Source organism: Perca flavescens, chromosome 13 (genome assembly GCF_004354835.1).
Source record: "Perca flavescens isolate YP-PL-M2 chromosome 13, PFLA_1.0, whole genome shotgun sequence".
Classification (NCBI taxonomy): domain Eukaryota; kingdom Metazoa; phylum Chordata; class Actinopteri; order Perciformes; family Percidae; genus Perca; species Perca flavescens.
This window is the reverse complement of record NC_041343.1, coordinates 31,866,705-31,893,326: the sequence shown is the minus strand read 5'-3', so window position 1 is coordinate 31,893,326 and position 26,622 is coordinate 31,866,705. Positions and strand designations below refer to the sequence as shown.

At 40.3% G+C, this 26,622-nt stretch overlaps 1 protein-coding gene across 1 annotated transcript; it reads left to right on the top strand.

Moving 5' to 3' along the window:
- The first annotated feature begins 2,711 nt into the window (after window positions 1-2,711).
- On the top strand, window positions 2,712-14,265 carry LOC114566264 (olfactory receptor 52D1-like). The gene is made up of 3 exons (XM_028594592.1): window positions 2,712-3,094; window positions 3,571-3,797; window positions 13,316-14,265. The coding sequence occupies exons 1-3, from the start codon at window positions 2,718-2,720 to the stop codon at window positions 14,263-14,265; spliced, it is 1,554 nt and encodes a 517-aa protein (XP_028450393.1). The 5' UTR covers window positions 2,712-2,717.
- Window positions 14,266-26,622: the final 12,357 nt, after the last annotated feature.

Genomic DNA, 26,622 nt, shown 5'->3' with positions numbered 1-26,622 from the left:
CGGTCAAGCAATATGTCATGGTCTACCGTATCAAATGCAGCACTGAGATCAAGTAATACTAAGACTGAAATTTTGCCACTATCTGTGTTTAAGTGGATGTCATTAAATACTTTAAGGGCAGTGGATGGCATGGAAAGGAGTGGAGAAGAGGAAGATCTCCTGGAGTGAATTGTGGGAGATGGAGGCATTCAGGGCAAGCTTTACCATCAGGGCTGTCTACCATGTCCTGCCTTCTCCTGCAAACCTAAGCCAGTGGTATGCCGAAGACCCCACATGCCCTCTATGTCCAAGTCCAGCAACACTGAAGCACATCTTAGTGGGATGTAAGACCAGTCTCACCCAAAGCCATTACACCTGGCGGCACAACCAGGTGCTAAAGTGTCTTGCAGCAGTGCTGGAAAGCTGACGGACAGGTGTGAATGCCCTTCCTCCCCCGTCATCTCGGTGGCGGCCAACACCATTTGTCCGGGAGGTTGAGAGTAAAGGCAGCCTCACTACCGTAAGACCAGACACTGGGAGGCTGAGCAGAGCACGCGACTGGAAGCTGCTGGCAGACCTGGATAAGAAACTCTGCTTCCCAGCCGAGATTGCAGCTACCAACCTGCGACCAGACCTTGTTCTGTGGTCAGCCTCGCTGAAGCTTGTCTACATCATCGAGCTCACCGTGCCCTGGGAGGTTGCAGTGGAGGAGGCCTATGAACGGAAAAGGCTGAGGTACGCAGAACTTGCAGCCAATGCGCAACAACAGGGCTGGAATGCGAAGGTACACCCAGTGGAAGTAGGTTGCAGAGGGTTCGTAGCCACCTCAATATCTAGGCTACTCAGGGAGATGGGAGTGCGAGGGAAGGCCCATCGACAGGCAATCAAAGACCTCTCCAAGGCTGCTGAAAAGGGGAGCCAGTGGCTGAGGATGAAAAGAAAGGACTCCGCCTGGGCTTTCAAGTGAGTTGGTGGCATCTAGGGAGTGAACCTGGGACGCTGGGACTCACTGCTGAACCCTCTGGAGGTGTCGTGGGCGTATCAGCGAAACACCTAAGAAGGAGGGCGCCCACTTGACAACCCAAAGGGTGCCATCACTCAATTGACCAACCCACGGAGTCTCATCGGTGCCTCAAGTACGAATAATTTAGGGATATTAACATCTAGTCCTACACAACAGACCTAATCTAATCTTGAATCTAATCTAATATTTGTGCATGTGACTATGTTTACATGCACATATTCAGTTTTTTGTCCTTATTCTGAAAAAGTCAATATTCTCACAAAGCTGTTTACATGGCTAATGAAAGTGAATATTCCACAAATATTTCCGTTTGCATGAATAGTATTTTTTTCATTTTGTTTTAAGTTTTCCAGCGGTGGAGGACTTGTAGTAAGGTAGTCACTAAGGCCATCCACATATCAAGGTTATACTAAGGATTCATTAAAACATGATTTATAAAAGCATGCCAACAATTATTGGGCTATTTTAATAGCTTAGTATCCTATGCAAAAAGGTATAAAGGCTTTAGGCGGCCCTACACATTATTGTAGGCCCAGTTTATTATGCAAGTTCATTTTATACAAAAATGTAGTAGGAGGTTCCTGCTCTATCTCTCTTTTAGTTAAGGGGTCCTTGGCTTAAAAAAGCTTGAAGACCCCTGGTCTACGGGTTAAGGGACCGACGATGAACCACAAAGTCCTCGGCCTTCATTTCCTGACATCGCTTTCTGTAAACAAATCTATGAAGGCAGATCAACAAGTAGCTTTAGGAAGAGTGACCTCAGGTCAATACTATAAAGATAGTCACACCATATTCACTCAGGTGGTCAGATTCAGATTTATGTATGGTTAGCAATGTGTTTGAAATAACTCCTAGGAAGTAATCATTTTAAAATCACAGCCAAACGTTGAGTCTTAGTGCCACCTTCTGACATGATGTGCAGAGGAATTTAAGGGTGTGTTTATGTTTCTGATGGACACCTAGAACCCAAAGGGAAATTATTAAAAGCAAACACACTCTCCTCGACGAGTCAGAGCCTCATCAGCGCTCTGATGAGAAGACAGGAGAGTGGAACAGGACACTTTAGGCTTTCCACAAGAACCTTCATAGTGTTGTGATCAATAGACATTACCTTTATTTCTTTTGTTTTAATGTTTGATGAAATCTTTATCGCTCTGAGACATTAAGTGTCAGTTGTATGTTCTACTGAGGGTAATACTGTGTGATTTATTTAATTTATTTAAGAATGACCTCAACAATGCACTATATATGATCATACTGCATTCTGTATCTGCTATTATATGGACTATGGACTGTCTGATTTCTCAGAACTCTATGCACTTTATTTGCTAATGCACTTTAATAATGGACTAACATGATCATGCTGCATTCTGTGTTTTATGTCTTTTTTAAGCAGTGCTATGAAGAAAAAGCACTTTTAATGATTGCACTACTGGTTAGATGTTACACTACATTTCGTTGTACTGGTTGTCCTTACCTGTGCAATGACAATGAAGTTGAATCTAATCTAATCTAATCTAATCTAATTACAAAGAAAGAAACATGTCAGAGGCCAAGAACTCTTTTGTTTATTTTACAACCTTTCATTGAAGTTTGTTATAACGTGTTGTTATACTGTAAGTCTAAAATTATTATCTCTATCTCTGATGCCTGAAAAGTTACCTGTTGGGAGGGTTTTGATAAACTTGTCTTTTACAGAACTGCACTGTTTTGGATGGAGAACGTAACAATGGTAACTCCTCTCACACAGCCTATTGTGTTCGAGTTGGAGGGCTTCGATGTACCACCAGGCTACGGCGCCTTCCTCTTCTTCCTGGCTCTGTTTAACTACATGGTCATGCTGTTGGGGAATTGCGTGGTGCTGTGCGTCATTGTCATTGACAAGAACCTGCACAGACCCATGTTCGTAATGGTTTGTAACCTGGTAGTTTGTGATCTGTTGGGGGCCACAGCGGTGCTGCCTCGCCTCATGATACACTTCTTGACGGGCCAGAAGAAAATCGCCTACATCCCAGCCATCGCCCAGGCCTTCTCTGTGCACACGTACGGCGTCGCAGCGCAGACTATTCTGGGAGTGATGGCCTATGACAGGTAATGAAACTCATCCTCACATCCAGAAAGTTAATCACCGATTCAAGTCGTTTTTCTGTCATGCTTAAATGGTACATAGTGACTCAGATGACTTATCTAAAACAATTCTTTAGTGTTTCAAAGTTGTAATTTTACAGATTCCCGCTATTAACTGTTATGTCAGGCTGATGTTATTTGGTGCTGTTTTGTTACTAGGGCTTCATTTCTTTTATTAATGGGTAATAAAACCTTCTGCATGTCACCCCCTTGCTCTCCTACAAAGTTTCCAGTCTGTATCTTGGGGATAAGAAAGGTCTTAGTTTCTTTAAAAAGTTCCCTTCTAGACTCTTTTAAATACTTTCATTCATACGTTTAATCTTTTATTCTAAATAATGTCTTAATGTTTATTAACCTGCTAAGATCTTGTAAAAATATATCTTTAACTTGAATAAAGCTAAGGATGGTTTTACATATTTAACAGTGCTCTCCCTCTGCAGGTATATTGCTGTGTGTGAACCACTCAGGTATCACACCATCATGACATCGGCTCGGCTGCACTCCTGCTGCGCCCTGGCCTGGTTCATCGCTCTGCTGTTAATTGGTGTGCTCTTCGCCTGGCACGTTGATACCCCGCTGTGTGGCAATACCATCCAACACATCTACTGCAGCAACCGTGGTATCCTGAGCCTGGCCTGCAGTCCCACCCCTATAAACAACATTTATGGTCAGTGCAAAAGTTTATAATTAAGTACATTGCCAGGATAAGCCTGATAAAAATGTTTTAATTATGCAAGAAGGCAGGCCTGCTTAGTTCTTTCGGTGAATGATTGTAAAGATTTACAAAAAGTATGTTTACGACATTTACTATCTAACTGGGACGTTTAAGACAAGTCCTTAACCGAAAACTATTTTGCAGAGCCATCGTCAAGACAATTGTGATTGGTTTAAAGAAATTCAAGGTCTGGCAATGTGAGACTAAAATAAAGTAACAGACATTCAGTATATTGATGAACATTGTCCTGTATCCACAGCCCTTATCAGCAGGGGTTCAGCATAGTCAGCACTGAAGGGCAAAATGTGACAGATTTATGATAGACTGAGGTGGAAGGTTTAAGTGATACCTAATGATGGTTTAAATGATTCCTTATGTTTCTGTAGGTCTCGCCATGTCCTGGTTTCTGAGTACAAGCATCTTCCTCGTCATTGCTTTTTCCTACTGTAGAATCCTGCATGCTTCCGTAAAACGAGGCAGAGCTAACAGCACCATCCGAAGTAAGGCCTTTCAGACGTGCGCATCGCACCTTGTTGTGTATGTGCTCTACGAAATAGCTTCAGTGGTCCTAATTCTGAGTCAAAGGTTCCCTTCCATCTCGCAAAATATCAAGAAGTTCTTCAGCATCCTTTTCATCATCATCCCACCAGTCATTAACCCCATTATCTATGGATTGGTCAGTAAAGAATTACGTGCAAGCATCATCAAGCATTTAACCTATATCCAAGTCAGAAAATGAGTGCGGGTTAACTTCTTTAGGTCATTGTATTCCTGATAATTCACTTAACTGTAGAAAACTTTTAAAATCTGTTTTACCTGCTTGTAAAGTTTTCAATAACAGTGTACATCTCCGTATGAAAGATTATTTAGGTTATTTAGGAGGCACGAAAGATTAGGAAACAATTCTTATCCTATCCTCTCCCACCCCTCCCACCAAAGAAGTGACATTTCAAATATTAAATGATATGTATACATCAAATCACTTCCTACATGTAAAATTTAATTGGGAAAGTAACTCTCCTGTTTTCTGTGAGAGCGATATTGAGACGGTTGAACATATTTTCTTTCAGTGTGAACTGATTAATGACCTCCGGCTGTCTTTTCAGTGCTGTCTTCAATCTAAAGGTATACTGCTGCACCCATTAAATGAAATGTCAATTAAAGCTGGATTAGTTTTAAAGGATAACAATTTAGAGTTCTTGATAAATAACTTCATTGAACATGGAAAACATTTTATTCATAGGTGTAAGTATTTAATTGTGTGTGAGTGTGGTCTAGACCTACTTATATATGTAAAGTGTCTTGAGATAACTCTTGTTGTGGTTTGATACTATGAATAAAATTGCTTCTTCTCTTCAATGCATGATAAATGAAAACGCCAAGAGACTCTTTTATTTGTTGGATTTACATTCCCTACTTGACTAAAAAGACCCCCAGTGTGTCATTAGTTATGTTTTGCTGTATATATTGTCTCTACCTCAAAGCTGTTTGAGGTAGAGACACTTTTTTTGACAAATGTACAAACACATTGTGCCTTGATATTTTGTATCGCTATTATACAATAAAGAATAAATCCCTTAAATAACGCTCTTTCCACAAGACGCATGTCAGTAGCTACTTTCAATATCAAAAATTAATTAATTAATAATAATTGTTATTTCTCAGTCCACAACCTATTAGCTGTTATCAATGACTACGTTTACATGCACATAATATTCTGTTTTTTGCCCTTATTCTGAAAAAAAGATGATATTCCGACCAAGCTGTTTACATGGCTGATGAAAGTGAATATTCCACAAATATTCCCGTTCACATGTAGCCGTGCAAAATACACTGGTGGTGGACTTGTTCGACCCTGCGAACACAGACTCCCTCTTTTATTCCTTCAACTACCTTCTGAAAAGATCGACGTTGTGATGTTTGCACATATCCAGAAACCTGTTGATATCCAAGTCTTTCATAATGGTTAAAAGTAGGTGTGTTTGTGTGTTGGGCATGCATCTATACTACTTGTCCTGCAAACTGTTGGCTGGTTGGTTTGTGTACAGAAACCACAGCAACGCACAGAGCTGACCGTAAGCCGTAAACAGGCAAGAGGCCTTAAACTGGGGTAAAAATCCCGATTGAGACGCATATTCCGAATGCACTGTATACATGTCCAAAGAATGTCTCTAAAACATGAAAAATACTGGAATATCCCAAGTCTTAATCGGAAAATGCTTAATTTGGAAAAAGTTCTTATCCAACCTGTATATGCTATTTACATGACTAGTATCAACTTCGTAATATTGTCATATTTTGAATAATACTGGAATATTTTGTGCATGTAAACATACTCAGTAACTACGTTTACATGCACATATTCTGTTTTTTGTTTTATTATTATAATATTCTGACAAAGCTATTTTATTTCAGTGGCCACTGGAGGAGTTTTGGGACCTTCAGTCAAAATAGACATGACCCTCCCCTCGCCAGTAATAATGTTTCTATGACCCTCCAAAATGATTTGGAAAATAGGCATGACCCTCTCCCAACAATTTATCAATACCCTCTGCACTGGTTTGCGCTTGGCAAAGATATACAGATTATTATTATTTTTTTACAGCAATGACATACGTAATTAAACCTCTGCATTCTCATCTGATGCATCACACTCCTCTGTTATGGTGCGGTGGCCATTTCAGTAGATTTACTCACTAACGTTGTTGTGGAAACACAATAAGCATGGAAACTAAATGCACACTTCCTGCATTACTGCATTTCTTCAAATACTCAGTTACTCCTCTAGTAAACTAGTATTCACATGAAATAAAAGAATAAAACATTGAGACCATTCAACAACGCACTCTGGGTAACATTCAACACAAACTGGTTGCTATGGACTCGTCACTAGGCTTCCTCCACTTCACCGTTTAAACAAAGTGGAATAAACGTAAGTCCAAATCTACACAAAACCCACAATCAATTAGTAAGCTGACATCAAATGTGGCATTTAGGAAACCTTTATTGCAACCTTGGCACGGTAAGATGTCCAGACTAGCAACATTCATTTTTGTTTTTTACATCCTGCTTCTAGCATCGGCAACATTTTTTGTTTTACTAAAGCAGCATATGAAATCAGATGTATTACCTACCACCATTTAGTTGTTTTGTGTTATTTAGCTAAGATATTTATAAAATATCTGCTCATGCCAGGCGTAATTATTCCACTCATTTTTTAAACAATGCAATTACCTGTTTCAGCCACCAAGGGGGGGAAGTCCTGCCCCTGCCCCCCAGCAAACTCATGGGTCAGACCCATCTGGTAGCAAAGGAGGGCAGAGACTGAGAGCTACATGATATGGAAGATTACTGTAAACATGTATTTCATTAAAACAAATAAAATATCATGACTTCTCCAGGCCTAAATTGTTTTATTTTGAAATTCCAGATTTTAATAATTCCATAATTTTGCCAGGTTTTCCATGATTATGGGAACATAATTATATTTCGTACTTCAAATAAATATAAAAATTCATACAAAAAAAGGTTTGTCATTCATTGCCAAAACCATACATTTTAGCACACAATTTTAGTGATATTTCATCGTCTAAGTGCTGTGATACAAAGCAGACACTGGAGAGAAACATGGTCCATGCAAGTATGCGAACACAAATGACAAAGACTGGATCAGCTGGCACGAGTGCTCGATCCTGGTGAACACACTCAACGTGGGCTCCTATGCACCAGTGGAGGTAACAAAGGTCAGCCCTGAATGGACTTATTAGAGCATTTCTTGGACTACAGTAGTAAACAAACATGCTGTCCGTGGTAAAACGTGTACTTCTATACTTTCTGCACAGACGGAAGATAAAAGGGAACAAATGATGGGATTTGTGTCTGAATCAAGAGTTAAGGAAGTGTCATGCATACATGTTCAGCCAGAGCTATGTCAAACTGCTCAGCCAGGGTTGTTTTAAATGTAAAAAAGTAGGGGTCAGCTTTCTGTTGTTGTTTCATGCTATAGCGTTGCAAGCAGCAACAATCAAGAGTCTAGCTTGACCTGAGCCACAATTTTCAGGTGACACACTCCAGAACACAACAGCGCATTTAATTGAACTTCCCACCTCGCTGTGCATGGTGACAGACACACACACACACACACACACACACACACACACACACACACACACACACACACACACACACACACATACAAATATTTGTGTTGTCTATAACAGTTCTATGTCTTGGGAGTCATTATAATGAACATTATAACTTATATAGTGGACAAACTATTTTACATTTCTTATTTCATTTAATCTGCTTTTGTCTTTCCTGTGGTGAAATGTGTTGTTTCAATTCGATGTAAAGTTTGTATGGCTGTTCTCAATCTCTACTAATTGCTACAGAAATGTGAAATGCTTATCATAAGCTATCAGTTTTAACCTCATTGCTTGTAACCGCCTTTTATGTGAAGATGAACTTTTCACTTTAACATATGAATGATACATGGTTATGGCTGTTTGCAGTCTCTGCTACAAAAACCTTAAAATAAAATGTTTACCTACTTCAGCGTGAAAATGAGGCTTGTCATATGTGGTCTGACTGTTGATGTTTGGGTTTTAATACCGCCCCGGTTGATTTTAATGTGTTAATGACCAGTGTCAGTGACTGATGTCAATTACACATGCAACTGCAATGACAAACAAGAGCAGCCCAAATCCTGCAAAGTAAAACCAAAGTCCAGCATCAACATCTTCTAGGTCTAGTTTCAGGTGATGAAAAACCAATCAGACCAGTATTTTTTAAGTTGTAGTGCATGAATACAATCACCAGAGATGGGAAGTAACGAAGTACAAATACTTTGTTACTGTACTCAAGTAGATTTTCAGATTTATTTTCCTTACATTTTTAAAATGAATATCGGTACTTTCTACTCCTTACATTTTACGAAATTGGCTCATTACTTTAGTTTCAAATAATTTCAGAGTTTATCGTTATTATTTTTCACGTCATCAATACCGAATTCAACGTGTCCCACTCCGTGCAACACAGACACTCCAGTTCGGTGGCCATAGCTTCACAATGTCCAGGTACACCACGAGTCTCCCGAAGTACGAGGCTGTGTTGCAGCATTGACTACCGGTAGCTTTCTCTCTCTCGTAGCGCTTTCACGGACCTCCCGCAGCTCTTCGTTCAACAAACTGTCTGTACACTTACAATGTTCTCAATGCTTCGCTCGACATTTAGGGACCCTCATTATGCTACCGTTGAAGTTTTGTGATATTTTGAGCCTCTTTAGTGGTATAAATAGCGATTTGTTTTTACTTTCCCTGTGCCCCGAATACTAGCGTCGTAAGCTAATCAGTGGTCCACGCTAGCTTCTTTTAAGCTACAAACACATTCGATTAGCATGAAAACATGTCCCAGAGAACTATCAAGTGGGTACACAATCTGTTATTAAACCCTACGTTCGTTTTGCGCCAGAATTGTCCTTTAAGTCATCTAATATTTACTCATTTATGTCATCAACGCATCCATGATTCATGGAATGTTGTGTAAAACAAGGTAATATTTTTCCTTGTATTTATGTATGGTTTGCAAAAATGGGAACTGCTGGGTCCGTGAGATTTATACCAGGTTTTTCCTGGTCTGTGGCAGAATTGTTTTCTGAAACTGCAAAATAGCACCAGGGAACGTTTGCGCCTGAACACGCCTCCGCTTTTCGCTGAACCACCCCCGGGAGCACAAGTTCATTGCCTAATTTACCGACGTGAGTCTGTGAAGGGAAAAGTCCGCTGTGTGTCAGGTGCAAAATAGGAATGATACATGCGTCGGTGTACAAAGCCAATTGCGCTGGGTGCAAGATAGGGCCCTTATTGTTATTAGCACCGTGTTCAAGGATTAACTAGCTGTCAGTTCATTTCTTATACACTGCTGCCATCTAATGGTTGTTAGTAACTCTAAAAGTATGGGGAACTTCTTAATTAATGTCTGTTTAGTAATTCATATTTTATCCTTTATTTTCTTTCCAGAAGGCATATTTGAGCACACACATACATGTAGATTCCTTTGCATGTTAAGGGCAAGAGATACTGGATCTGTGAATTCTCACAGAATCACAACTGAATTCATATCTTGCTACTCAGTCAGAATCTTGCTAACCTGGAGTCCCAGTCTCTGTCACAATAATCATATATGTGATGTTTTAGGCCTATAAGCAGACATCCATTTTAAATGTAGGGAATGGCATATAAAGGCATATATAGAGGCTGTTTTCCATGTCCTCTGAAGTTTCGTGGCTTGCACTCTAGTAATATTTGTTTGGTTCAGGTAGCTTTGCATAAAAAACGGTTGTCATTTGCAAGGCTACTTTTACTTTTATACTTTAAGTAAATTTCCAAGCCTGTACTTTGTTACTTTTTCTTGAGTAAAGAAGTTAAATCAGTACTTCTACTTTTACCAGAGTATCTGTACTTCTACTTGAGTACGGGAAGTGAGTACTTTTGCCATCTCTGACAGTCTCACATACAAAGAAATTAATGCATGGGTCTTATTACAGTACACTCAAAACATTAAATATTTTAGAAATGTGCTTTACTAATACAACTATGTAGCCTGACAAGCCAGACCCACATCAAGATATTGGGTCTGGGAACTCACCATTGACAGGGCTCAATCCGAGGGGCGGGATAAATGGTTGTCTTTTAAATTCCCTCTGCATGTAACAGGGTAGCGCTACAACCAGGCAGAGTAACAAAGATAGTAGAGAAGCTAGTTGATAGATTAAACTTTTGCCGTATCCGCTCGGCAAAACTCCGAACACATCTTCCTTTTTGAAGAATGATTTTTGTGCCGTTCTTTGTTCTTTTCTCATAGAAAAGCTGAACTCCAAGTCTTCCAGAAGACCGCTGTTCCCAGCAGCAGCAGCAGCCATAAGCCCCGCCCACCGACTCTATACACGATGTGATTGGCCTGAGTTTGGTTTTTCCAGCTCGCAAGCCAACGGAGAGTGCCTAGACCCCCCTGGCTGAAAATTAAATTTGCTGCCCTAGGGTGCGTCTAGATTTCTAGGCTAACAACTATGCCAATCAAGTGCTAAACAATATAATGTAATTAAAAAAGGTAAAACAATTCAGTATTATGTTAAAAAAATGTGCAGTGCATGCAAATTAGAGCAAAAAGTTCAACAGCTTTGGCATTAATTGAACTCACAGAAAAAATTACATCTGCAACTGACAATAAGCAACACACAGTGGGGGTCTTCATCGACTTAAGCAAAGCTTTCAACACCATAAATCATAGTCTGCTATTGTCAAAATCATACAACTATGGCATTAGGGGTCTAGCTCATAAATGGCTCAAAAGTTATCTCAGCAATCGACAGCAGTTTGTTCAAATTAATGGTCAAAAATCAGAGTTAAAAAATATAATATGTGGAGTACCACAAGGGTCCGTTTTAGGCCCATTACTTTTTATTTTGTTCATTAATGACCTCAGCGAAGTGTCTAAGGTAGTACAGTTTTTGATGTTTGCCGATGATAGCAAAAAATTATATTCTGGAAATAATCTGTCAGAAATCATAGAAAATATAAATTCAGAAATGGGAAAAATTAATAAATGGTTTGACAAAAATAAATGGTTTAAATTGGGAAAAATCAAAATACATGATTTTTGGTAATTGTAAAAAGAATGAAAATGTAAGAATAGCAATTGAAGGAATTGATATTGAAAGAGTTAATGAGATAAAATTTGTAGGTGTTATTTTGGATGATAAATTGAATTGGAAAGATCACATAGTTTATATTAAGAGTAAAGTTTGTAAACGCATTGGGGTCTTGTATAAAGTTAAAGATGTTTTAGATTATTCAACGTTGCTTATGTTGTACAATTCCCTAATACTCCCATTTTTTGGATACTGCACAGAAGTTTGGGGTAATACATACCCTACTAATACAAAACCTCTGTTTTTGTTACAGAAAAAAGCATTAAGGATTATCAGGACAGGCTACAGAGAACACACAGTTTATTTATAAAATCTGGACTTCTAAAATTCAAAGATATTTATTGATTTGAAGATTTAGATTTTTATGTGGAAAGCTAAGCAGAGAGTTTTGCCTATGGTTTTACAACATTTATTTACTCCTGTATCAGAGGAAGATGGCCATATAAGGCAATACCATTTTAAAACTCTTTTCGCACGAAATGTTTTTTAATTTATGTCATCACACTCATTTCAATGACAAATATAATATCAAATAAAACAAATCAAAAATCTGAAGTAATCCCAGTGAAAAGAGGGACTAAAATACTGCTCATATAACATATTACATATTTCTTATTGAAATTATAGTATATAGTAACACTTGTCTAACAGTGTAACAATGTCTGTAACAGGACTGACATAAATATCAAAATATGAAGTAGATAAACATTCATAAAATAAAAATATACACAGCCTGAGATGGCACAGTATAATTTCTTGTTATTTTAAGATGTGTTCATTCCATGGATATTCAAAAAATGGTGATTAAATGTTTAATTTTCCTATTTGAAAAGGCACAGATTTTGTGGAATCACCCATAAACTTTTGTTTATAACTAAACCCAGCCATCACACGCTGCGCCGTAACTTCCGCGACCACCCACCACCCCAAGTAAATTCTCAACCTGTGGGAAACACTGAGTTGTTGAGCTTGTTGACAGGTGCAATGACCATCTTAAGGATGTCTTCATGTTGCATCACACATTGACTGACGTCGTCCCACATGTTTCCCCTGCAGATAATGCAATCATGTCTAAAAAACACCACAAGCGAGATCTGGTCATTATTAGCAATGAGCAGGAGACACAAGAAAGAGAAATCAACGTATTGGAACAAGAGACTCTCAGTGTAAGCATTACTGTTCTACATGTTTTGTCACATTTTCAAACTTTATTTTTACATTGTTACTACTGTCATGATGTACTTGCAAGCAAACAAAAAAACTATAAACTATGCATACTGGGATGTATTCAGTCATATTGATATTTGGGAAAGGCAGCATGTTTCTGTTGTGACCGTTTGCACACTAATATTGTTAGTGTTGTGGAACTTGATATTGCTGTTGTGTTTTCCTTTCACCATTATTTCTGCATCAGTAATTTACAATTTTGCAAGAGTCTGATCTTCCCTACCTTTGTTTTTGAGTACGCCTTTAGTGCTACTATCTGTTTTATTTACAGGTACATTTTTACATGTAATAGCGTGTTTCCTATTGTGGGATTACTATTTCCACTCATGTAAAGCCTTTGATTACTTTGTCCATCTACTGTTGTGACTGAAGGGGTAAAAAGCGCCTTCTTATTGCTCAAGAATATTGTCTTCATAGCAGTGTGTGTTTTTCTTTTGTTGTAGAATTTACATTGTCACCAGTTTGTTTTATTGCAGTATGTAAAGTTTATCATTAATCATTCCCCCTCTCTCTCTCTCGTTTTATTTCTGTATAGCTCAGATGGAAAACTATACATACAACAGCCTCACTCTTCAGCTCGAGGGGTTAATTGTCACCAAGACTAACAAGTACCCTGTCTTCCTATTTCTGCTCTTGGCCTATGTGTTCATCTTAATTGCCAACATGGGCATTGTGATCTTGATATTGATGGATAGAGGCCTCCATCAGCCGATGTATCTCCTGTTCTGTAACCTGTCGATAAATGATGTCATGGGAAACTCTCTCCTGGTTCCACGGGTGCTCGCAGACATCCTGGTGCCCCCCTCTGAGCGCATTATTCACTACTATGAGTGTCTGATGCAAGCTTTTACCACACATATGTTTGGTACCAACGCACACACAGTGCTCATGATTATGGCCTTTGACAGATATGTGGCCATCTGTAATCCCCTGCGATATGCTATGATAATGAACGGCAAAATGGTGATCAAGCTGACAGTTTCTGCCTGGGGAGTGTCCTTTGTTTTGGTGGCCATTCTGCTCAGTCTGACCATACGACTGAACCGATGCAGGACTCTGATCACAAACCCTTTCTGTGATAATCCCTCGCTCTATAAACTCTCCTGTGAGGATGTGTTCATCAATAACGTCTATGGCCTCGCTTTCACTGTCGTCCTTCTCTCGTCCTCTATATGCAGTATAATTCTCACATATTCTAAAATCACAGCAGCCTGTCTGACTAGTCATAGCAAATCTTTGAACAGTAAAGCCTTGAAGACCTGCAGCACTCATCTGTGCCTGTATTTGATCATGCTTGTCACTGGGCTGATCCCCATCGCCCTTCACCGCTTCCCCCAGTTCCCAGAGTACAGGAAGATTGTAGCCATTCTTTTTAACGTTGTTCCCGGCAGCCTCAACCCTGTTATCTATGGGCTGCAGTCCCAAGAAATACTCAAGTGTTTGTCAAAACTATTCCACCTTGGAAGAGTTAAACCATCATTTTAAATCTAGAGGGTTTATTTTCAAACATGAAAATTCTAAAATTGTGTTCTTTTCTTTATTTTCCGCTGTGTGAAGTAACATGTGAAGTCAACAATTGATGAATTTACAAAAAGTAGGAATGTAACATGTGGCATTTGATTCAAAAGAGAAGCTGTTTATTCAAAGAATGAAATGTAAAAAGAGGGAAAGGTGGACACTACATGTCACTTTGTGATGGATGTGAGATTTTACGCACTCCTATCCTCTAGGTTTGTGTTAATGCAATTAAAGACCTTGGAAGCGTTTTGTTAGATAATGTCAGATAAGTTCAGGTTTGCAGTGCATGTGTGAAAGGGACTTACGTTTAGTTTTATGTATTTTACATACTCTAAATTTACTACCCCAGTGGTAACAATGAGAAACTGTGAAAGATGAACATTGTAAAACCAAGTTGATTCTGTATTTTCTGATATTTGGTTTGAATATGAAAGTTTTTCCAAAATGTGACTTATTTCCTGTTATTTACTTTTATAAACAAGGCTTGTTTGGTAGAACTGTAAATATAATAATCAAAATCATGTGTGTATATATATATATATATATATATATATATATATATATATATACACACACACGCACACACACACACACACACATACATACAGTACTTACACACACATACTGTATATACATACACATACATGTGTTCAGGGGACAGGCAGCTCATGGATAGTGAGGAAATGTTTGCTGATGTGACAAAAAAAGGTGTAGCCTGAAAAACACGTGACATTGGTTAGAGCACCTTTAAATCTTCAATTAATTGTAATAGTATTTTTAATATTATTTTTAACACTGTATAGTCAGCCACCAATTGTGCAAGTTCTCCCACTTAAAAAGATGAGAGAGGCCTGTAATTTTCATTATAGGTACACTTCAACTATGATAGACAAAATGAGAAAAACAAATCCAGAAAATCACATTGTAATTCAATTCAATTCAATTCAATTCAATTTTATTTATAGTATCAAATCATAACAAAAGTTATCTCGAGACACTTTACAGATAGAGTAGGTCTAGACCACACTCTATAAATTCCAAAACCCCAACAATTACAGTAATTCCCTCAAGAGCAAGCATTAGTAGTGGCTATTGCGACAGTGGCAAGAAAAAACTCCCTTTTAGGAAGAAACCTCAGCAGACCCAGACTCTTGGTAGGCGGTGTCTGACGGGCCGGTTGGGGGCGTGATGAACAGTGGTGATAACAGTCACATTAGAAGTCACATTGACTTTGAAGGTTATCGTGGAAGTTCATGTCATAGCAGGGCACATCGTGTCATACTGAGTAGTGCAGTCTCCTATACCGGATCCTGACTACTCTGTGCGTATGAACATCACAGCAGGGCGTTGCGGGATGTAACGTGGCGCTGCAGAGCACGGGTGGAGGCTGCGGATGCAGCAGGGCGCAGCAGGATGCAGCCGGAAATGCAGAGAATTGCAGAGCATAGCTCTGCGAAGAAGAAACATAAGGACTCGGGGAGTAAACTCCCCAGAGCTAGATTAGTAACAAGCATTTCTGGGACAGGATGCATACAAAAAGTAACAAGTAGAGATGAGAGAGCAGCTCAGTGTGTCTTAGGGAGGAACAGCCTCCCCGGCAGTCTAGAATTGTAATAGCATAACTTAAGAGAGGCAGGTTAAAGAGAGGTGCCTGGTCGGGCTAGAACTCCCCCCAACCGGATCGGGCTGTACTGGCCTGCCTCCCTCTACTCTCGCTCGATTATTAATTATACAGTATAGAAAAAACTGATGACTACGAGGAGAAGCAGTGGGCCGGGTTAGGTGGACGCTTCAACTCCTCGTCCCTAACTATAAGCTTTATCAAAGAGGAGGGTTTTCAGTTTACTCCTAAATGTGGTAACGGGTGTCTGCCTCTCGAACCCCGACTGGGAGCTGGTTCCATAATACTGGAGCCTGATAGCTCAAGGCCCTGGCCCCCAGTCTACTTCCAGAGACTCTAGGAACCATAAGTAGCCCCGCATTCTGGGAGCGCAGTGCTCTAGTGGGACAATAAGGTACTATGAGCTCTTCTAAGTATGATGGTGCTTGACCATTTAGAGCTTTGTAAGTCAGGAGGAGGATTTTAAATTCAATCCTATATTTCACTGGAAGCCAATGCAGAGAAGCTAATACAGGAGAAATATGATCTCTTCTCTTAGTTCTCGTCAGAACACGTGCTGCAGCATTCTGGATCAGTTGGAGAGTCTTAATGGACTTATTTGGGCAACCTGATAATAAGGAATTGCAGTAATCTAGTCTAGAAGTAACGAATGCATGGACTAGTTTTTCAGCATCGTTTTGAGACAGGATATTCCTAATTTTGGCAATGTTACGAAGATGGAAAAAGGCTATTCTTGAGGTTTGTTTTTTAAGTGGGCGTTGAAGGATATATCCTGATCAAAAATAACTCCTAGATTTCTGACAGCAGTGCTGGAGGCCAGGGTAATACCATCCAGAGTAACTATATCTTTCGAAAACGAAGTTCGGCGGTGAGTTGGTCCTATCACAATAACTTCAGTTTTGTCTGAGTTTAACATCAGGAAATTGTGGGTCATCCAGGATTTTATATCCTCAATACACGTTTGAAGTCTTGCTAACTGACCACTTTCATCTGGCTTAATTGACAGATATAATTGGGTATCGTCTGCGTAACAGTGATAGTTAATCGAGTGTTTCCTAATAAGATTACCTAGAGGAAGCATATATAAGGAAAATAGAATTGGTCCAAGCACTGAGCCTTGAGGAACGCCATGGCTAACTTTAGCGTGCTTGGAGGGTTTATCATTAACATTAACAAACTGGGATCGTTCAGAGAAATAGGACTTAAACCAGCTTAGTGCGATTCCTTTAATGCCAACTAAGTGTTCCAGTCTCTGTAACAGGATAGTATGGTCAATAGTGTCAAATGCAGCACTAAGATCTAGCAGAACAAGAATGGAGACAAGTCCTTTGTCTGCAGCAGTTAGAAGGTCGTTAGTAATTTTCACCAGTGCCGTCTCTGTGCTATGATTCTTTCTAAATCCTGATTGAAAATCATCAAATAGACTGTTGCTATGTAGAAAATTACATAACTGATTAGCAACCACCTTCTCAAGGATCTTGGATAGAAAGGGAAGGTTAGAAATAGGTCTATAGTTTGCATTGTAGGATTTTTAATGGCTGTTTTTCTGCAAAGGGACCAGGACGACTGATCCGTGTAACACTGTATACAGTGGGGCAAAAAAGTATTTAGTCAGCCACCAATTGTGCAAGTTCTCCCACTTAAAAAGATGAGAGAGGGTTGTAATTTTCATCAAAGGTACACTTCAACTATGATAGACAAAATGAGAAAAAAATCCAGAAAAATCACATTGTAGGATTTTTAATGAATTTATTAGCAAATGATGGTGGAAAATAAGTATTTGGTCAATAACAAAAGTTCATCTCAATACTTTGTTATATATCATTTGTTGGCAATGACAGAGGTCAAAAGTTTTCTGTAAGTCTTCACAAGGTTTTCACACACTGTTGCTGGTATTTTGGCCCATTCCATGCAGATCTCCTCTAGAGCAGTGATGTTTTGGGGCTGTCGTTGGGCAACACAGACTTTCAACTCCCTCCAAAGATTTTCTATGGGGTTGAGATCTAGAGACTGGCTAGGCCACTCCAGGACCTTGAAATGCTTCTTACGAAGCCACTCCTTCATTGCCCGGGCGGTGTGTTTGGGATCATTGTCATTCTGAAAGACCCAGCCACGTTTCATCTTCAATGCCCTGATGGAAGGAGGGTTTCACTCAAAATCTCACGATACATGGCCCCATTCATTCTTTCCTTTACACGGATCAGTCGTCCTGGTCCCTTTGCAGAAAAACAGCCATTAAAAATCCTACAATGTGATTTTCTGGATTTGTTTTTCTCATTTTGTCTATCATAGTTGAAGTGTACCTATAATGAAAATTACAGGCCTCTCTCATCTTTTTAAGTGGGAGAACTTGCACAATTGGTGGCTGACTATACAGTGTTCAAAATAATATTAAAAATACTATTACAATTAATTGAAGATTTAAAGGTGCTCTAACCGATGTTAGAGTGTTTTTTAGGCTACACCTTTTTTTGTCACATCAGCAAACATCTCCTCATTATCCATGAGCTGCCTGTCCCCTGAACACACTGTCAAAAAACGCAGTCTCTGTAGACAGCCCAATTTCAATTTCAATTTCAATTTTTCAATTTCAATTTTATTTATAGTATCAAATCATAAAAGTTATCTCGAGACACTTTACAGATAGAGTACGTCTAGACCACACTCTATAAATTCCAAAACCCCAACAATTACAGTAATTCCCTCAAGAGCAAGCATTAGCAGTGGTTATTGCGACAGTGGCAAGAAAAAACTCCCTTTTAGGAAGAAACCTCGGCAGACCCAGACTCTTGGTAGGCGGTGTCTGACGGGCCGGTTGGGGGCGTGATGAACAGTGGTGATAATAGTCACATTAGAAGTCACAGTGACTTCGAAGGTTATCGTGGAAGTTCATGTCATAGCAGGGCACATCGTGTCATACTGAGTAGTGCAGTCTCCTATACTGGATCCTGACTACTCTGTGCATAGGAACATCACAGCAGGGCGTTGCGGGATGTAACGTGGCGCTGCAGAGCACGGGTGGAGGCTGCGGATGCAGCAGGACGCAGCAGGATGCGGCCGGGAAATGCAGAGAGTAAGAAGTAAGAAGTAACATAAGGACTCCGGGGAGTAAACTCCCCAGAGCTAGATTAGTAACAAGCATTTCTGGGACAGGATGCATACAAAAGTAACAAGTAGAGATGAGAGAGCAGCTCAGTGTGTCTTAGGGAGGAACAGCCTCCCCGGCAGTCTAGAGTTGTAATAGCATAACTTAAGAGAGGCAGGTTAAAGAGAGGTGCCTGGTCGGGCTAGAACTCTCCCCAACCGGATCGGGCTGTACTGGCCTGCCTCCCTCTACTCTCGCTAGATTATTAATTATACAGTATATAAAACTGATGACTACGAGGAGAAGCAGTGGGCCGGGTTAGGTGGACGCTTCAACTCCTCGTCCCTAACTATAAGCTTTATCAAAGAGGAGGGTTTTCAGTTTACTCTTAAATGTGGTAACGGTGTCTGCCCCTCGAACCCCGACTGGGAGCTGGTTCCATAATACTGGAGCCTGATAGCTGAAGGCCCTGGCCCCCAGTCTACTTCCAGAGACTCTAGGAACCACAAGTAGCCCCGCATTACGGGAGCGCAGTGCTCTAGTGGGACAATAAGGTACTATGAGCTCTTCTAAGTATGATGGTGCTTGACCATTTAGAGCTTTATAAGTCAGGAGGAGGATTTTAAATTCAATCTAATACAGGAGAAATATGATCTCTTCTCTTAGTTCTCGTCAGAACACGTGCTGCAGCATTCTGGATCAGTTGGAGAGTCTTAAGGGACTTATTTGGGCAACCTGATAATAAGGAATTGCAGTAATCTAGTCTAGAAGTAACGAATGCATGGACTAGTTTTTCAGCATCGTTTTGAGACAGGATATTCCTAATTTTGGCAATGTTACGAAGATGGAAAAAGGCTATTCTTGAGGTTTGTTTTAAGTGGGTGTTGAAGGATATATCCTGATCAAAAATAACTCCTACATTTCTGACAGCAGTGCTGGAGGCCAGGGTAATACCATCCAGAGTAACTATATCTTTCGAAAACGAAGTTCGGCGGTGCGTTGGTCCTATCACAATAACTTCAGTTTTGTCTGAGTTTAACATCAGGAAATTGTGGGTCATCCAGGATTTTATATCATCAATACACGTTTGAAGTCTTGCTAACTGACCACTTTCATCTGGCTTAATTGACAGATATAATTGGGTATCGTCTGCGTAACAGTGATAGTTAATCGAGTGTTTCCTAATAATATTACCTAGAGGAAGCATATATAAGGAAAATAGAATTGGTCCAAGCACTGAGCCTTGAGGAACGCCATGGCTAACTTTAGCGTGCTTGGAGGGTTTATCATTAACATTAACAAATTGGGATCGTTCAGAGAAATAGGACTTAAACCAGCTTAGTGCGATTCCTTTAATGCCAACTAAGTGTTCCAGTCTCTGTAACAGGATGGTATGGTCAATAGTGTCAAATGCAGCACTAAGATCTAGTAAAACAAGTATGGAGACAAGTCCTTTGTCTGCAGCTGTTAGAAGGTCGTTAGTAATTTTCACCAGTGCCGTCTCTGTGCTATGATTCCTTCTAAATCCTGATTGTAAATCATCAAATAGACTACTGCTATGTAGAAAATCACATAGCTGATTAGCAACCACCTTCTCAAGGATCTTGGATAGAAAGGGAAGGTTAGATATAGGTCTATAGTTTGCTAAGACCTCAGGATCGAGGGTGGGTTTTTTCAGAAGAGGTTTTATCACAGCAATTTCAAATGACTGCGGTACATAACCTGTTACTAAAGACATATTGATCATATCTAATAGAGAGGTGTTAACCACGGGTAACGCTTCTTTGAGTAGTCTCGTTGGGATGGGGTCTAAGAGACAGGTCGATGGCTTAGCTGAGGATATCTTTAACATTAATTGTTGGAGGTCTATAGGATAAAAGCAGTCTAAGTATATGTTGGGACTCGTCGTTCTTTCTAGCGGTCCTGCATTTAAAGATGAACTATTAGAAGTTAAGGGCAAAAGATGATGAATTTTATCTCTAATTGTTGTAATTTTATCATTGAAGAAGCTCATGAAGTCATCACTACTCAGAGCTAGAGGAATAGATGGCTCAGTAGAGCTGTGACTATCTGTCAGCCTGGCTACAGTGCTGAAAAGAAACCTTGGGTTGTTCTTGTTTTCTTCTATTAGTGATGAGTAATAGTGTGATCTGGCTTTTCTTAGGGCCTTCCTATAGGTTTTGAGACTTTCTTGCCATTCCAAACGGGATTCTTCCACTTTGGTGGAGCGCCACTTACTTTCGAGGTTTCGCGAGATTTGTTTTAATTTGCGAGTTTGGGAGTTATACCAAGGAGCTATTTTCCTTTGCTTTATCGTCTTCTTTTTGAGAGGAGCGACAGAGTCTAAGGTCGTCCGTAGGCAAGTTGTAGCACCGTCTACAAATGTATCAATTTGAGAGGGACTGAGGTTAACATAGAGGTCCTCTGTTATGTTAAGGCACGACATAGACTGGAATGCTGTAGAAATACTTTCCTTAAATTTAGCTATAGCACTGTCAGATAGGCATCTAGTGTAGAAGCTATTATCTGGTTTAGTATGGTCAGGTAGCAAGAATTCAAAAGTAATTAAAAAATGATCTGATAATACCAGATTCTGCAGAAATATTATTAAATCCTCAATTTCAATACCATATGCCAGCACAAGGTCGAGGGTGTGGTTAAAACAGTGCGTCGCCTTGTGCACACTCTGACTGAAACCGATTGAATCCAGTAATGAGTTGAAAGCAGTAGTAAGGCTATTGCTGTCAACGTCCACATGGATATTAAAATCACCAACAATAAGTACTTTGTCTGATTTAAGGACTACACATTATAAAAACTCTGAGAATTCAGATAAAAATTCAGAATACGGACCTGGAGCTCGGTAGACAACAACAAATATAATTGGCTGTACTGATTTCCGTGTTGGATGTTGAAGATTAAGAACAAGGCTTTCAAAAGAGTTATAATTTAGTTTGGGTTTAGGGTTAATTAACAGGCTTGAATCAAATATGGCTGCAACTCCCCCTCCTCGGCCTGAGCCTCTAGGAATTTGAGTGTTAATATGGCTGGGAGGGGCGGCTTCATTTAGACTAACATAGTCTTCATGGCCCAGCCAGGTTTCAGTAAGACAGAATAGATCAATTTGATTATCAGATATCAATTAATTTACCAGTACTGCTTTAGAAGACAACGATCTGATATTTAGTAATCTACATCTAATTTTCCTATCCTTTTCTATCATTGCAGTGGTAGTTTTAATTCCAATTAGGTTGTTAAGTATTGCCCCTCTATTCACCACTTTGTGTGGTCTGTTGTTGATTATAATTGGAATAGTACTAGTACTACATGTTACTGGAATAGTACTAGTACTACACGTTACTGGAATAAAACTAGTACTACATCTTATCCTACAGAAAACATTTTCAGATTCATCCACTTGTATAGTGCTATCAGGATCAATACCTGGGGGACATGAATCTGTGATATTTTCAACATAATGTCAATACTTGCCTTCTGTCAGTGTGGTCGTTATGTTGTCAGATAGCATCCTGGCTCCGTGTCGGTTTGGGTGGAGACCATCACGCTTCAGCAGGTTGGGCATCTCCCAGAACAAGTTGAAGTTGTCGACATAGGGAATGCTCAGGGAAGTGCAGAGTGGTTCCAGCCAGGTATGCAGCCAGAACAGTCTGGACCATCTCTCAGCACCCTTCCTGTAGGTACTGTAGGTAGAGGACCAGAGATGACAATCCGCTTACCTGTGCCCATCAGGGTGTAGAGAAGAGTGGTGAAGTCTTCCTGGAGGGCTATCGACCGTTTCTCTCTGATGTCGTTTGTGCCCACATGCACAATGATGTTGTCGACCTTGGCGTGGCGGGCGAGGATGCCGGAAGTTTGTGCTGGATATCACGGACCTTGGCACCGGGGAAGCAGTAGACCTTGGAGGGAGCGCTAGGTAAAGGGGGAATGTGGAGGTCCCTTACCATGGAGCTTCCGATGACCAGCGTGGAGGTTGATGAGTCCGAGGGGGGAGAGTCCGCCCTCAATGGGCGCGTCGACTGTGTGGATGGACCAGGATGAGCTGCGTGGGGACGTGGCAGAGAAGGGAACTCCTCATCGTTCATCAGAATGCTGTAGCGGTTTTCTAGTCGTAGGGGTTGGGCTGGGGCTGAGCGTTGTCCTGACCGCCTGCTCTGGTGCTTGCTTACACGCCATGGCTCAGGCTGGTGTGGAGTGGAGCTGGTCAGCAGAGCTGGCTGGGTCCTCGGCAGAAGCCGAGGAGAGACAGCAGGGACAGAGGTTGTATTAGTGTGTGGTGGGGTGAGAGTATTGCAGGGCACAGTGGAATCAAAACATCCGTCAGTGTGTGTGTGTGGGGGAACTTCCAATGATAATGGAGTCGAGGAACTCTTCACTTGCCTTGATCTGTTGGAGAGTCGATATTCTGGCTTCAAGTTCCACTATCTTCTGGCTGAACAGGAGGCACGAGTCACAGCCAGGTGAACAGCTGAGGGGGGGCATCGTGTAGCTTGCTAGTTTAGTTAGTAGCAACGTTTATGGAGGCCTTCTCCGAAAACCTAAAAACCTTCACAAGTCGAAATACAATGCAAGTGCTCCTGCTTGTGTTAGCAAGCTGTGGATAGCCCGTTACTGCTTACCAAAATATAGAATAGATTCCCCAGGAGGCAAAATCCTGAGTGGTTCGTTTTAACTCCCGCTAGCAGGTAGGCTAACTAGCCGTTAGCACAACAAATACCTAGACGTTAGCTAACGGAGCGGAGGAAAGTTTTGCAAACAACTGCGGCCAAACAGGTCCGGTTAAAATACAGCTAAACGGTGTAATTAGTGCCCAGGCTCCACAAACGGCAACAAAAACAAAGTATGCCAACCTGCACCACGACACATAACAGTGTTCCAGCCAATAACCAACAAGAAGGAGTATTGTTGAGCCTACAGAGACTACAAAATAAAACAGGACACAGATGCATCAACATACACAAGGATGAAAACAGGTTAACACGCAACAGAGAACACAAGAGACAGAAAACCAGGAACCGGGGAATAAATGAACACAATAAAAACAGGAAAATCTGTAACAGACAAACACAACCACAACATAAGGTACAATTAAAGAGAGGTGGAATTAATAAGATGTTTAAAGTTTATAGAAGATCTCACAAAAGTACAAAGAAAGTGAGTAGATTTATATGCACACCAATATTGCACTATTATTCTGAAAATGTCAATATTCAGAATTTGATTCAGGTCATGTAAACAAGATATTCCGGGTTGGATATTCAGAATAAGACCTGTTTCTGAATATAGCACTTTCCGAATAAGACATGTGGGATATTCCGGTATTACCGTAATTCCTCAAATAAAAACCAGTAGTCAATTAAAAGCCAGTACATTTACAGTGTTCAAACTGACACAATGGGTGGTGTTTGATTAATTCTGACCAAAATTGCTTTGTCGCCCTTCTGGCTGTTGATTTTTGCAAATGTTTCTTAAAAAATGAATGATCTCTGTCCACTGGAATGCTATGGCTTTTCATTTAAAACAGTTTACAGTACAGGCCAAAAGTTTGGACACACCTTCTCATTCAATGTGTTTCTTTATTTTCATGACTATTTACATTGTAGATTCTCTCTGAAGGCATCAAAACTATGAATGAACACATGTGGAATTATGTACTTAACAAAAAAGTGTGAAATAACTGAAAACATGTCTTATATTTTAGATTCTTCAAAGTAGCCACCCTTTGCTCAAATACAAGCCTGTTACCTTGAGGAATTACGGTATTCAGGTTTTAGAGGCATTCTTTGGACATGTATACAGCGTATTCAGAATATGCGTCTCAATCAGGTTTTTACCACAGTTTACGACCTCTTGCCTGTTTACGTCTTATGGTTAAGGCTGCACACCCGATAAGAAGGAGAAACACAGCTACTTTTAAACATTATCAAAGGCTTGGATACAACAGGTTTTTGGATATGAGCTGACCTTTTTAAGAAGCCGGTTGAAGGAATGAAAGAGGGATGCTGTGTTCACATGCTACAACAAGTCCTTCACCGCTGGAACACTTTGAAAAAATCGTATTTTGCATGGCTGCATGTATACGGGAATATTAGTGGATTATTCACGCTCATTAGCCATGTAAACAGCTTGGTCGGAATATCGTCTTTCTCAGAATAAACGTCTAGCCTAAAACGGACATTTGGATATTTGACTTGGTAACAAAATGCTTGCTGCAAACTTAACTCTGGACATAATGTTATCTTAGTGTTGGAATCCCACAGTCTTCCCATTCTCCCTGCTGATTCCTCAAGTCTGTACAGTACCCACGTTTGTCTTTATAAAACCTCAGTTTTTCAGGTTGGCAGCTTATAAAACTTAAGTCATGGGTTATTCACCGTGTTGGTAGTGAATATTACCACACCTATTTTGGTGGAACATGTGTACTTGTCAGATTGGACAAATAGTATAGCTAGCTACAACTCGCTCTCACGCCCAACTGGTAAAATATGGACGCTTGGTCATTGGCTGTCAGCGTCAGATAAACGCAAAAAAAGACTACTAAGAGCGACAACGGTAGCGAGTAGTAAGAAAGCCCAAGATTCCACGTGGGGAGGCTGGTTTTAGTGGTGGATGGGTCAAACAACACAGGAGAACAGGGTTTGTCGTGTTTTTCTTTTCCTAACCTTTTCCTAACCTGTCCTGTTCGTCTTTTCCTAAACCCAACTGTCCTGTTCTTGTCCCATATGTCACGGAAACGTACCTTTTATAAGCCCACCCACGATCCTTTCATTAACCTAACTGCGTCAAAAGTGACGCCAATACTCCCGACCCAGCATTTAGATAAAGCTTGTTTAGATCGAGACTTTTAGCATCAATAACAGCACCAAAGGCACCTGACCAAGTGTCTTTTTTGTATTTTACGCAATGGGAGTGAGAATGTGTCTGAATCTACCCTGCAGAGATCTGAGGAGCAGTTAACCATAGTCTTCATGAATCCAGTTTAGAACGCCAACACAAAGAAAGAGGAAGTTGACGGATATCTGGCCTAAATGAGGGACATCTGGTGGAATTTCTGGTGGCACCTGAACAATCCCGGAAATGAAACGTCATAAACATACTCCCGCTGTCCTCCCCAAAGGACTCCGCAGAGTACATGGTCATCAGCCTTCTCGAAGTCCACAAATCACATGTAAACTGGATGGGCAAACTCCCATGACCCCTTCAGAAAGCTTGCAAGGGTGATGAGATGGTCCACGGTGAGGAAGGAATCTGCATTGCTCCTCCTGTTTTTGAGGTTCTCAAATAGACTAATTTATTGTCATTTATTTATTTTACTATTTAATTTAATCTGAAACTTTGATGAATCTCAAAGTTGTGACTCAGACCAACTGGTAATGTCCAACTTGTGCCCCAAAGATGTTCACAATTAACACGCACACAAAACAGAGGCACAGTTATTAAATATAAATTCTCAACCTGTGGGAAACACTGAGTAATATATTTCTTGGAGCTAAACATTGTACATAGTAGCTTGTTGACAGGTGCAATTTCTTCATTTTGCATCACACATTAACTGACGTCATCGCAAATGATTCCCCTGCAGATACAATCATGTCTATAA

Excerpts from the sequence above, each read along its gene's own strand:
- LOC114566264 (XM_028594592.1), top strand. The coding sequence starts at position 2,718 with ATGGAGAACGTAACAATGGTAACTCCTCTCACACAGCCTATTGTGTTC. Across the intron at positions 3,095-3,570 it reads GGAGTGATGGCCTATGACAG|GTATATTGCTGTGTGTGAAC; the intron begins GTAATGAAACTC and ends CTCCCTCTGCAG. Across the intron at positions 3,798-13,315 it reads CCCTATAAACAACATTTATG|CTCAGATGGAAAACTATACA; the intron begins GTCAGTGCAAAA and ends ATTTCTGTATAG.